The sequence below is a fragment of the Plasmopara halstedii genome (genome assembly GCF_900000015.1).
Source record: "Plasmopara halstedii genome assembly, contig: Scaffold_1651, whole genome shotgun sequence".
NCBI classification, from domain to species: Eukaryota; Oomycota; class Peronosporomycetes; order Peronosporales; family Peronosporaceae; genus Plasmopara; species Plasmopara halstedii.
In genome coordinates this window covers 1,226,923-1,241,084 of record NW_020188562.1, presented here as the reverse complement: position 1 = coordinate 1,241,084, position 14,162 = coordinate 1,226,923, and the positions used below count along the sequence as shown (strand labels likewise).

Genomic DNA, 14,162 nt, shown 5'->3' with positions numbered 1-14,162 from the left:
AGTTTGACCATCGGTTTGCGGATGGTCCGCTGTTGACATAGTCAACTTGGTGCCCAGCTTTCTGGAGATTGTAGACCAAAACTTCCTAGTATCTATCAAAGTGGATTGACTCCGGGAATCCATGCTGTCAAAAGACATGATCTACAAACAGCGTCGCTACACCTTCACCATCGATTGTGTCCGGCACTGCCGCAAGATAAGTCATCTTGCTCAAACGGTCCACAAAGACCACTACAACCGAGTTACCTGCCGAGTCCTTCGGCAAGCCAAAACACAAAGTATATACTCATGGACTGCCAACACCTGAAGGGTACCGGTAAACTGGCCAGCGACGCTGCCGCATTCAGAAAGGATTTCACCCTTTGACACGTCTCTCGCATGCGCACATATGTGCTCGTCTGTTTGTTCAGCTTGGGTCACTGGTAGTGGAAACTCACAGAGCTGTACGTCTTCTCACGACCGAGATAACCACTGAGTGGAGTGTCATGGGTCTCATAGCGGATACGGTATTTTGAATCCTCATCGAAACAATTCGTGGCGTATCTGTAGAATTGATGCTATAATACATCATTATTAAACGAATATCGGTGTAATCGTGTGCGGAATCGCGCCGACAGTTTCTTGTCCAAGTTTTCAAACTTCTTGCTTCCGAGAGCCTGTAGCAGCGCCATTCACATACCATCACCCGCGTATGCGGCACGGATCAAATCCGTCACTGACGACGTCACCGTCGTAACATGAGCAAGCTCTAGGTCCGATCTGTGTGAAAACGCATCAGCTTAAGCATTCCGCTTTCTTGGCTTGTACTTCACGTCGAAGTTATATTCTGCAGAAAATGAGAGCCACCTCTGCGAGAGGTGAGGCGACTGAGCCGCAGTGCGTAATGACCCATGATCCGTGTACATCACAAACGGCGTTGAGCCAAGCAGATGCTACCTGAACTTGACAAGTGCGTACTTCATCGCAAATAAATCCTTCTAATGGACTGGGTAGTTTCTCCCGCTGCCTTAAGTTGGTGAGATTCGAACACAAACACCCGATCTCGCCTGCTTGCAGCAGTGCATAGCCGATGGCAAAGTCCGAAGCATCACAGACGACACTAAAAGGACGATCGGGGTCTGGCAAAATCCAGTGATGGTGAATGAAGGAGGCCGTCTTTGACCCTGTTAAAGCCTCTCGATGCTCCGTTACTCAACACTATTCCGTATCCGTCTTAAGGAGATTTGACAATGGCCGTGACATTTCCGCATAACTTGCGCTATACTTGTACAAGCAGATTGCGAGGCCAAGCCACTTGCGCAAGTCCTTTTGGTTCTTTGGACCGACTAGTTCACAATGTCCTTGACCTTAGCGGGGTCCACTTTAAAGCTACGCTTTCCTATGAAGCATCCTTAAAATGGATTTTTTACGCGCTAAAGATGCACTTATCGGCATTAGCATACGGTTTATTCGTGCGCATACACTCGAGCACTGCTGTCTTATGGACGATGTGTTTTTCCGCATCTATCCTTCCGTGCCCCGCACGACTGCGGAGGATAATGTCGCCGAAATATGTATGTGCAAACGCTTGGTGGGGCCTAAACAATTGCGTCTCAAGACGATTAATATTGCTGGCGGATTTGACAGCCCTTGGGGCATCACCAGCCAATCCCAGAGCATCTCGCTCTCACGAGCAATTGGTACTAACCATCTACCGAGTCGAGTGCGCTGTACTTTCTACAGCCAACCATATTATTCTGGAGAACTTCCTTTCAAAGAATCGGCTTTTATGCCGGAATAATGGCAGCGTTTAGCTTATTATAAGCGTAAACGATACACCACTTCCCGTTCGGCTTCCGGACACATAACGTGGGTGTTGAATTGGGAGACTTACATTCATGTACCATTCCTGAGTCGTGCTTCGCACGCATATACGCGTCAGCGACGTCTCACTGCTCTTTGAACAGGGGCCATTGGCGTGTTACGCACGTTCCCGGAGCCGGATATACCTCATAACGCACACTTTGGTCCAGAGGTAGGACCGACGGCGGGTCTTTGGAAAAGACGTCCTGAAACTCCTTAACCAAATGATACTACGGATCTAAAGGATCCTTCAGGCTCCACGATCCACTTCGTTCGTTCAGCACCCTCTTGACCTCCTCCAGGACAGCTTCATCCAGAAGCGACGACGAGTAAATCTCCTCGTTCGGTCTTAGAATGACCTCCTCAGTTAACTTGTTTGCCTTCAAGGCACCGCTAAACCCTTGGAAGACATAATGTTCAGCTCAAGAAGAGCATCGACCGCGGGATGAGTCTCGAGGGTGACGTCGCCGTCGTTCTCTCCCGTAATGGGGTATATAGCTGTGCGCTATCGTGTACGGTAGACACACCCTAGGTCAGGGTCGACGCCCTTCGTCTTGCAGATATTATACAGCTTCGCCCTTTTCTCTCTATAAGGGTTTTGACGCCTCATCGAGACCAGTGGGAACACTCACTTGGTCCCCATTCCCTACTCCACCAGAGCCTTGATGTTATTAACAACATCCGACGAAGAGCTGCTGTTTCCGCAGTCTTTATCCATTGGATTACGTGCCACTCCACGCGCATCAGAAGATCCTTACCCAAGATGCCTCGGACGTCGTCGACCATGCCACTCTTGGCATGCCGAGACTGCTTTGTAAAGCGAGCAACGCTCTGTGGGTTACGTGCCACTCCATATACATCACTAGGGCCTCGTTCTCGATGCCATGGCACTTGGCCGACCAGTCCACTCTTGGCATGCAGCGATTGCTCCAATACCTGAGAAACGCTTAGTGGGATACATGCCACTCCACGTTCAGCCCGCGAGCCACGCTCGGGACTCTTGTCCAAAATACCTTTGGTGTTTGACAGCTTGGATTATCCGATATCCAGCATATTGACCGCCCCGGTCCAGTGCCCACGCCAATACCGCTTTTGCTCCTGGCAGAGGTGGATTTATGCGTTACCAAAGCTCCACTAGGAGACGTGCGTGTAGCGCCAAAGGTCTTCGGCCTCCAATCAATCTATGGCTCATGGTGTTCCAACCATGCCATACCAAGGATAAGGTCATACCTTGCATCCAAGTCTAAGACTAACCGTTCCACGCTGTCAAAGTGAAGAAACTTGACACCGAGGCCCACAGGGACCCTCGGCACAGTGACACAAGCCCTTTCTCTAAGCGAACAGTTACGGTTTCACTCAACCGCGCTTTCAACGCCTCAACATACAGACTTCCTTCGATCGTAGAGCGTCCAGCATGATTGCCCGACGCACCAAAATTGATAAAGAATTTCCATTGCTTATCGAGGACCTTCACGGTCGCCTGAACGACCAGTAAGCCCGGCTTTCACGCACGACCCGTGTTCAAGAGGACGGGGCTCTTCGGAGCTGGGCCCTCTTGCCCTCTACCTCTTTGAGGCTCAACAGAACTCAGTTCTCCCCCAGTAGATTGGTTAGAAAGGGGACGTCGATTCGACGAGCTTTTACGCTCCTTGCGCAAGGGACAACCCGTCCGAAGGTGACGGGTGTCTCCAAAAAAAAAACCGTCGGGTGTTTACACGCCGTTCAGCAGCTCGGAGCTCAACCTCTTCCTTCACAGCATAGCTGAGATCCATTGGCTCTAAGTGTGTGCTTGAGATCAAGTCCTGCCGACTTGATGTTGGCATTCAATGCCACGCCTACCGCATTTTCAAGGAAGCTGGATACACCTGGAAGACTGCCATTCTAGCCACGCCAGTGCGGAGGTCCTTCATGAATACGGTCACTGCGACCGCCTCGGGGAGAGGATCTGCTTCCATTTCCGCAATAAGTATTCTCGCCTCCTGGAAAAAAGTCTACCAACTTTTTCTTGCCCTGTCGGGCAGCAAAGAAACGCGGTCCCACGCGATATGCCTGATTAGACGGCGAGAACACTCGCAGAAGCTGACGCTTCAGCTCCTTCCAGACTAAGGTCACCGACCTTACGTTCTTCCAAGAGCCAGTACGGCTGTAGCGGATCGCAATCCGCTACCTCTAAGAACTACAGCCTCACCAAGGCAAACAAACACTTCTGTTTAGAAACGAGACTATCTTGTTTGTTTTAGGTGCGGCAGAGCTCCCATATCTAGGACCTTAAGATATAGTAATACCTACTTAACATAGCAAAATCTAATCATTATAGTAATATGCATTTCTACTGGCAATCCTGCCACATGGTTACGGTGTGACCACACCACTGTGTGATTTTATTAACTGTGTAATACACACCTATGTACGGTCGCAAAATCTTGTGCTACCAGCTCTTTCCTACAAAGGTACGTGTAACCCCGTTACACATCCATACAAATAGGCGTCTGCTTGAAATTGAGCACAGCCTATGCTAACATCTCAAAGGTTACAATTTGGTCGACTAGGATCTAATAGAGCATGAATTAGGTAGCTCATTAGGGTTCCTTCTACAGCCTTAAAGTCCATGTATTCTGCTACTCTCTAATACTATTTGCCGTCGCTTCAAGGTGCCTAGTTTGGGGCTGTACCTTGTCGGTGTATTCTGCACTATGAATGAGCAAGGAGTTACGCAGACAAAACGACTTCCTTAGGTTGCCTTGAAAATTAAGATACTGGCTTACTTACAATCTTTGCGGAACCAGCTCACTTGTCAAGCTTCAAAATATGCATCGTATAAAATTTGTAAGCAATAACGAAACACTCATCCATCTCGGCGAAAAGGTCCATTGAGCGGGAATTCCTCGCAAGTGCTGGTATGCATGTCCACTTCTGATTTATAGTGACCCACACGAATATGGACGAATATATAATCCTGATAGTTTTTGCATTGGCCCGATGTTGCTTAGACAGCTGCAATATTAGAGAATTGATTGTCCCAGGTGCATATTAGTCCCTGATGCAAAATCAATCATTCCCTTTATGAAATTTCCTGCTGTGAGAAAGATACCAATGTATCTCTTGAGCAGTCGATAGTAATCAACAATTAGGGTAAGAGTGCCGAATAATATGCACCAGACTATATTGATTTCGATCACATCCTTCATAATATCGCTGTTTGTTACGGAAAGGTCGTTGCATTGGCACCGACAAGGGCAAAATTGACGACCTCCCACCAAACGAAATAATGATTGGCGCGTAAAAAGAATTGATGACGTCACACTGATCTTGTGACGAGAGTCATTGTCGTGTAACGCAGTCTTCGGCTCATGAAATTTGGATTAATGATGCACGTTTTCGATCTGGGAGCAATAGACGTAGAGGGTATTTGTGAGCTTGTTTTGGTACCCCATCGACAAAAGATAAATATATGAGTTGGACCATAGGAATAGCCGTCATGTTCTTCGTATGGAGAAAGGCTGAAAGACCCATACCACACGTGTTTGCAAGCATGGTAGTATCCATGACGTATGATGAGATCATCATCTTCCCCTCTGGTTTCAATTGTACTGGCTACAGTGTTATATTCATTTGCATACAAGCTCAAGAAAACCTTCTGCCAAGGCCGTAGGAAGGCGACTCAAACATTTCACACCCCAATCACTCCATTCATAGTAGAGAAACTCCTCGCCGCTATCCCGGTTAGCTTCACTGTCTTACACGGCGGAAGCGTCACACGGTAGTGCTGAGCCAAGAGAGCTGTACATCTTGTCATTGATAAACCATTCCTAAGAGCCACAGAAACTGACCCTTTTGCTTGACCGAGTTAAGCTCGACGCTACAGGCCATGGTATAGGGGGCCACAACACACGGTCACACTAATGTATCGTCAACGGTTCTGGCACAGCATATTTCAGCTTATGCTATAGCTAAGAATTTATCAAAATGACAATCCGACGATCACGATACAACGTCGCTGTTTTAACTCAGCAGATACATTCTGGATATCTCGATATTAGTTTTTTAGTTCTTGTCTCATCTTGGTGAACAGTTTTGCTTTTTGGAGTTTAGTCCAGCTAAAGGAATTCAGCAATATGTTTGATGTATTGAAACGGACAATCTTATGTTTTACGCAGACGCTGTTGCAGCTTTATGACCGCGCCAACGGAAAATCTCATCACAATATAGAAGTGAATCTACGGCTCATCAGAATTCCAGTGAACGAAAAGTGTTTGTGGCACCCAATATCAGTCGGAAGCCGGCTCATGATGCTTGACCTAGGCAATATCCAGAATGAGATCATATCTTAAATTTAGATATAGATCGTGAATGCGCTCTTAGATATTAAAGGCCTTAAATTACCCGAAATCTTCAAAAGAGCATCCGAATCTCCAAACAGTTTCTGTTGGAAGACACCCATTTTCGTATTCGCAATTGCGTCATGAATTCACTATTGGCTCTCTCTAGGTTGGCAACAGTCGCGCCGTACTTAATTGCACGACCCCCCAATCGAGCATGGCGTTCAACAGGTTCAGAAATCCCGCCATATTTTTTCACGGAAGCCGACACTGGACCGTTAAATAATCAGCAAGAATTACTCCCTCGAAGACTGGGGATGGTCAAGCCCAAGTTTCACGAAGTTTATTAGAATGCAGTCCTTCCTAGTGGGACATCCTGCGCCTACCGAGACTTGATGTTTCTCCACGAAGATCTGTCAGCTGACCCTGCGTTGAGGCTAACCTTTGCCAAGTATTCCCTTCTACGAGTTTCCTTCTACGAGTTGAATACTTGGCAAAGGTTAGCCTCAACGCAGGGTCGAAGGGAATACGTAAAGTGCTGCCAAATATTTAGAATTCAGTAACATGGAGCGGCAAACAAGCAAAACGATCACATCCCCCCGCATCATGGCTGAGCCCTATCGCTTTTAGTGTTCTTTTCGAGCCTCATACTACTCGCATTCCTGTCAAACCTCGCAAAAGGGAATCTTTGTTCTGCATTTAATGCAAAACCTACTTCATCCATTAAAAGTTTAAAGTAAACGTGCAAGATCTGCGTGGAGACGCATCCCTTTTACAGATAGCAACCTTACAGCATGCGAGAGGGAGTTTATTGCGCTTTTAGCTCTTGGACATTGTCTGCAAACGCTTGCCTTACTTATCAAGCGAGTAGGAATTTAATAGCACACAAAACGCCTGATTTAGTGGTGCAAACGCCCGTGGTTATGTCTCTTCAACACTTCCCATCTTAAAATTGCCTTTTATACAAAGTACCACGCACAAGCGTCTTCTAGCTCGAGGATCGCAAGCTCGACGCACCTTTGCCCCGCCTAACGTAAGGCTGAATTTCTGTCCACTTAAGCCGCTCTTATCCAGATAGGAGCTTGTCTCATCTCTGAGTTTAATAATTAACATCTGGCGTTACTCATGCCGATATAGTCGAGTACAGAATACTCCACCAGACACAAGATATTCCACCTGGAAGTAAATTGCATTGATTTGCGTAGATGTACTGGTGGTTACAAAATGCACAGCTAGGTGAGCACTTATGCTTGCACATGGGACACGTTTGAACGAGTAAAATTGTCGTCGCGTGCGCCGGCGCTTTCATACAGCCTGCTCGTTCCAGCACAATGTTGACAGTCTATCAGAATGAAGTCGTTTTCTAGTCGTGTAAGAGGTGCGTCCAGTATAGTCAATATTTCGATATGTCGCCATGCTTAGCAGTTTAGATTAGCTTGTTGTTGTCAGCGAAATCGTGCATGCTGAAGACAGAGCTAGGCTATTCCTTGATAAAGTTTTCACAAAAAAACATGACCTCCAGGTAGTAATGATTTGGTATTGAGATCCGCGCTTTATAGCAAATTTTAGCGAACACTCCAAGAGAGAATTGTTAAAATATTGGTAATATTCACCACCGAACATCGGTAAGTCAGAATGCATCAGTACTTTCTTCGAGAAATTGTCGCTAAGAGACTGTGTTGCTGGAGAGAGATGATATCACTGTTTTTTTTTAAAATTAGCGCAGAAAATGCTTCTACAGGCTTCGCCTCAAAGGGTCCAAATTGCTCGAATTTCACCTGGATACCCTTGATCCCGCCACAATTTAGCTATCTTTTGTGTAGTCGGGGCTGTCAATACGATTCGACTCGCTGGCATCAGGCCGGTTCCACCTCCTACCAGGATGACTGATATAATATATAGAATTTTGGCTTTCATGCGTAGAGTGAGTGACGATACAAACGAAAGCAGAATGTTCGGAAGCGACATGCAGATGCCAGGACCTGTCCGAACACACATAAAAATTAAACAGAGAAAGATGCGTTTATTAGCGGTTTTCATCTTTTTATACATTCAGTGTCTGTAGACTATAGGCTAAAATCGCGGCCTCGCAAGATAAAACATATACAATCAAATCTACAATGGAATAAGGCCATACTCTTGAAACTCCGAATCTGATGTTTTTTAAAAATGAGGACGCTATAAAACAAAAAATCAACGCAAAATTGTTAACGTCATAACACGATTCCGATTTTTCAAGTTAAATGCCCAAGACAAAGCAGAGCCGCAAATATTGCATGGAGCTGAGCTACCTTCTGCTCGAAAACAGCAAAATGACTGCAAACCACTTCTAGGGCAGAAAATATTCGCATTATCGTGCAGCTAAAAGAGTAATTGCGCGGCTCAGAGAGAACAATTGACTCATGTCAGATTGAACAACACTGTTTGTGTTAATTAGGAACAATTTCCCGTCGGCATATTTGCTAGCGCTATATAGTTTTATCTGATGTCTACTTTCTTCTGAAAAAGCTTGAGCTCCACCCTGGCAAGATATATTTTGCATCTTTACAGCAGGGCTGGCGTAGCTCGTTGCTTAAAGGAAGCTAATCTAAAGTCACCAACCAACCTTATCTTTTTTTCAAGAACAGTACGAGTGTAGCGGATCGCAATCCGCCATTTCCAAAAGTTGTTAAACCTGAACCAAGATAAAGACACTCTTCCGTTCAAAGTTATAATTGTATTTAATTGTTCTATTTGCGGCAGGGCCGCCTATATGTAAAATGTTAGGTTTTCCTGATTAAATAGAAAACCTCATAAATATGCATTACTACTGGCAGTCCTGCAACGTAGTGACATCTTGTTATGGTAGCCACACTTTTGTGTGATTACACCGAATTGTGTGATTCACATCAATGAACGGTCACACTATCTTGTGTGGCCCGCCCTTTCATACAAGGGTACGTGTAGCCCCGTTAAACTCCCCCCATCAAAATTGTGAATACCCTCAATGATCCCTGTGTATATGACACGATAAAAACCGGCCTAACCGGTCCCGAGGGCGCGCATCTGCGGACAGTCCGTCAGCGGCTTCACAAAAAGCGCATCCCAAGCCCTCGGCAACCGAGCGCCACGACACACACCGCACCCGCCCCGGGCGACGGATTTTCTTATCGAGAATTTGGAGGGGGATTATTGGGTTAGATGGTTTGAGGAACAGCACAAGCTACAACGTAGCACTTCGAAAAGAAGCTTTTTGCTAGTATAGCCGAATAGACTGGACGAATGGCTCTATTTGTTTTTCGAACATACACTTTGTTGTTCGACTACGGTTCGGACATTCCTTTCCCAGGATGCGAGGATAAGATTGGTTAGGTGCGCCGACGGCGCGACGTGAGCCCTGCTCGAATCTTGCGGATACCGCGTTCATTTCTCGACCTCTCGACTTCCAGTGGAAGCGGTATTATCACCAATTGCCTCGACGAGTCATAGGAGTAGCAGTTGAAGGCTGCGCACAGGGCGGCTCTCAGGCACTCGTACCACGTTCGAAAATAGATCCTTGCATGGAATACGGCTTCAGGTGGCCACAACATAGAACTTGGTGAGCTCATGGTAGTTGTGATTGTAAACGTACAAGTGGGTACGCATTTATGCGCGCGGGTGAACAACGTGTACTCTCGCCACATCCTTCGTCACTTTTGGCGAGTTTGTAGCAAAAAAATAGCAAGCCACTAGTCCCGAAATCTTGTCTCGTCCTATTGACGTTTGAATCGTTTGAGCAAAATGATCATCTCGCTATTGTCAGTGGCAACGTTATCCGAAATTTACCGTCTATATACAATGACAAACATACTCGCTGACTAGGCTGACCGACGACCATTCTTGTAGATTTATACCATCGCATCTTTGCAAATCCTGACAAACAGTGTTAACAGTTATGGACGCCTGATTGAACATGTCTACCGCTGACATACAGCTGATATATACACAGATGGAACGAATTAATTGCGCGGTGGATACTACATATTTCGACAGTTTTTATCCGATTAAGTGTCGATGGTTTGATTAAGCCTTGTTGTTTGTCTTGATGGGAGAGAGGCAGTCTATATGTTTTGTCTTGCTGGAACAGGAATCTGCGATAGTTTCTTCTTCTCTTGGAATGCTTATAAACTACGAGATATACGAGCATTTATTTCATTTTTTGGAATATGTGGAGTATGCCTTAATCGGTCTCTACCTGCGAAGAAAACGGTCCAATTTTTTTGTTCGCATCTCAGTCTTTGGACGGCAGAGAGTACAAGAACAGCATTCACTATAACGTCTTCATCACTTTTGACCTATTTTTGTTTGGTCTGCTACAGCCATCTGCATGCTGCTTTTGCGAATCTCATCTGCCGGCTATAGCGGCGCGCACTCAGCGATTGTTGCTTGACTTATCATGATGAAAATCTAATATTGTGGTAAGAAATGTCGTCGAATGATATGCTATTGGCTAACTGAAGATCTAAGGCGACAAACGAGAGCTAGTGCGAATGTCGTCAGCGTATTTTACTTAAGTATACCTTTTTAAGAACTGTGGCTCATTTTTACGAGTAGAATACTAGCATAAACAAGCCTTAATTCGATATCGACTTGGTCACAAAAGAATGATGGAAATCAGAGCAAGAAATCTGTGCGATAAATAACGAGCTCAAATAATTGACTGAGCCGCAAATTTACAGAAAAAAAAATCACTCCTTACCTAATAATGTTTAGCTCTTAGTTTACAACTGATAAAAAAATTCGAAGCTAGTTGCTTACAAATTTTTAAATTTCAAATATCGTACTTGTAAACATTGCCAAAGCTGTAGTCATGATACTATCGACAGTGTTCTTAGAGCTAAAAGGCTTAACGCTGTAGGCTTTTACCTCGACTTTCACCTTGTTCTTTGGGCTTCACAAAGTCACGCACTAAATTACGCTCCAGATTGATGATTGCCTCGCTGAAGCTGACTTGAAAATTTATCACAGAGATGAAGCAAAGTGCGTTTATAATACTCTCCGGTAAGTTCGCCAGCTCTATAAGCTCATTAGCCACCGCAACACGGTGACTTGGCAAATACCACATCTCAATGATATACTCGGTTGAAAAGAATAATTAGTCTGCCATTCCTTATGATAGTGTCGGGAACAACCTTGTCACACTAGCCCCACAACAATTGAAGTGTGTGGCTATTCATGACATATGTTGTTCTGACCAGGCTAAAACTTGAAAGATTGCACAAAGTTGTCACATCATGAGGTACCCTACAGAGTTATCATAAATCGCGCAGCCTTCATGCTTTAAGGCCGCTAGCGTGACGCGCTGATACTACGTCTGAAGAAAGTCCGACCTCACTTTTTCTTCTTGTCCTCTCTTGAAATAAAGGATTATCATGTTCATTGTAGGAGACACTATGCAAAAGCGGCCAAATTCTATTATGCTTTGTAGAAACCAATTCTATTTTCAACCTTCTGGATAAAATTTATTTAGCGGTGTCCCACCAGCTCCTTTTGCAATTAGCATGCGTATTCAAGCGATCAACAATTTATTTGTTTATCGGCTCACCATTTACCATGATAGAAGGAGATGAAATTGTCAGACGTGCCTTTTTGTTCCGAAGAATCGTAGGTAATAGTTCCAAGCACGAACACCAATTCATTAAAAACTAGTGTTGGTTAGATCTATTAGATCACATTATACCGCCTGACACTATGCACAGAAAATTTTGACCTATATTGTCCAGAAAATTGAACGCATATTTTATGAATTTGTACGCACGAACCAGGTGTGGAACTGCGAAATAAGCGGAACTTTGCTTACACATATAGTTCTTGCCTAAAAATGGAACAATATATATTGGTGTCTGCCTGTGAATTAAAAATCTAAGTATTAGGATAGTAGTCAACATGCACGAAGTTCCATCAAACTCGTTTTGACAGCGATATATCCCTGATACATAATCTTGTTACTTCTGAATTTCGCTTTTGTCTATAGATTTGCATTATGTTGTAAAAAACCACCATGATAGGTTACGTTTTCAGTTTAATAATAAGCGGATTATGACATACTTACGCGTAATCGGCGTTTGCGCGGGAATCGTCTGCGCATTCAGCTTGCCATAGCCGTAAACGATACGCTATTTACATTCATTTGATGCACACAAAACGTCGGGGCGCTGTGAGGGGACTTGCTTCCTCACCAAACCTGCAGCTTGCTTTTGAGCGAAGAACTCTAACTTTGCTCGCGCGACAGTGGCCACTGTCGATGCACTGCAAGCTTTTAACTAGGCTTACGATCAATTTCGTGTCGGACTCCACATTCGGGTGGAAGAACAGAGGGCGTGATCGCACTAAAGTTGATATCCTTGTATTCAAAATGAAGTGAATAATAATAAGGATCAGTAGAATACATCAAAATAACAGATCACCTGCATGACTCCACACGCTGTCAAAATTCATCAAGAGGAATAATCAAAAACTGATGATGAGCGTAGTTCCGCTGATTCGATCATAGACTGTAGTAACACGACCTTTGCAATGTCATCACACTTGAGGCAATGTAGATTGTCATCGTAAGTAACTTTCTTGAGCTGCACCAGATCTTCCATCGTCGGCAACGGTGCCAAAAGAACATCATTTTCTGGTAATTTCACAACACGATATTGCATCCACAATACGACGATCAGCATAATCGCATGATATATATCTATCATGGCAGTAGTACGCTGGTCCACATAACCCATGGACTCTATCGCATCATCCAAAACGGGAATTTGAATAGCGCGATCATCAAAATTCCGTTCATTCTTTCACATGTGTGTGCTCAGTGAGGGAGCATCCCATTTGTTGTTGGTTGCACCCAAAATTTGGCTCAACCACTGAATTAGTGGGAGTACTGGCATATCCAGCCACAGTTGATTCCTTCGACTTTCCATTATGCAGATGTCGACAACATCTTTTTGCTTAAAGGGGCGCATAAACCGGCATCTCTCCCTCATATTTTTTTTCGTCAGGCAAATCGCCATACTCACAAACGATTTGTTCGTCCCCAAGTGGCAAGTTCCGGGCACCACTTCTTCTATCGACACACTATCTGAGTGAACACCCGTTGCCACTCCGTACGACTCCGTATCATTCTAGCCTGATGAATGGTAATTGCATGACATATATCAATGAAGTTAAAATCTGTTCTAGCAACATACGGCTGCCGAGCGCTTGAGCGCTTCATCTTGGTCATAGTAAAGTTGGGTTCATTATCCCAAGAGTTTCACCTACGCAAGGAGAGCTACTCCCAATCGTTATCCATCGCCGATCGAAAATGGCTCGTACCGCTCAAGCCACGGTATACTCGAAATCAGGTCAAATCATTTATCCATCTTGAGGGCGGTGAATACTTCCTTCGAAGCAAAGTCTTCAATTACAGTAAAGACCAACCCATAATTTTATTCGCGGTGACTACCACACCAATTGCCCAACTTCACTGAGATAAAGCCATTGCTTCTATCAAGTGCACCGAAAGCACTGAATCGTTCTCATCAGCACTTTGCATCCGCTCATAGTTACCCAACGCACCGGAGTCAATCAAACTCTAAACGGACGACCATAACGCTTCACACTCGCTGAGATCACGAGGAGACCACTATGACTTGTGCTGTTAACGAAGGACAACGATCCCTCAATGGCTCAACCCTCATGAATGGTTCTGCCACCACATTTACAAGAGCACATAACTGCCTAAGAAGACTGCCCTACATCTACTGGGATTCGGCGTTTCTTGAACGCCTCGTGGCATTAATACCTCGACTCGGAACCATTACAACGAAAGCCGTACTGACAAGTTTGTATCTCAAGTGGATAATCAAGCGCATGTGACCAAAATGCTGACATCCGAAACTGCGAACTTGTTGTTTACAGACAGTCACCGCCCTTCGATCCCTTGGCCTCACATTTCCGGTAGCAGCAGTCACTGCTTTCATCTGGTCGACTGATTGATTTAATGCTCGA

General features: G+C 45.0%; 1 protein-coding gene across 1 annotated transcript; it reads right to left on the bottom strand.

Moving 5' to 3' along the window:
* Positions 1–9,785: 9,785 nt before the first annotated feature.
* On the bottom strand, positions 9,786–10,017 carry PHALS_02093 (uncharacterized protein; the record flags this gene model as incomplete). Its single annotated transcript, XM_024716608.1, has 2 exons — positions 9,786–9,932; positions 9,991–10,017. 2 exons carry the CDS (start codon positions 10,015–10,017, stop codon positions 9,786–9,788), a joined length of 174 nt encoding a protein of 57 aa, XP_024582190.1.
* Between the last annotated feature and the right edge of the window lie 4,145 nt (positions 10,018–14,162).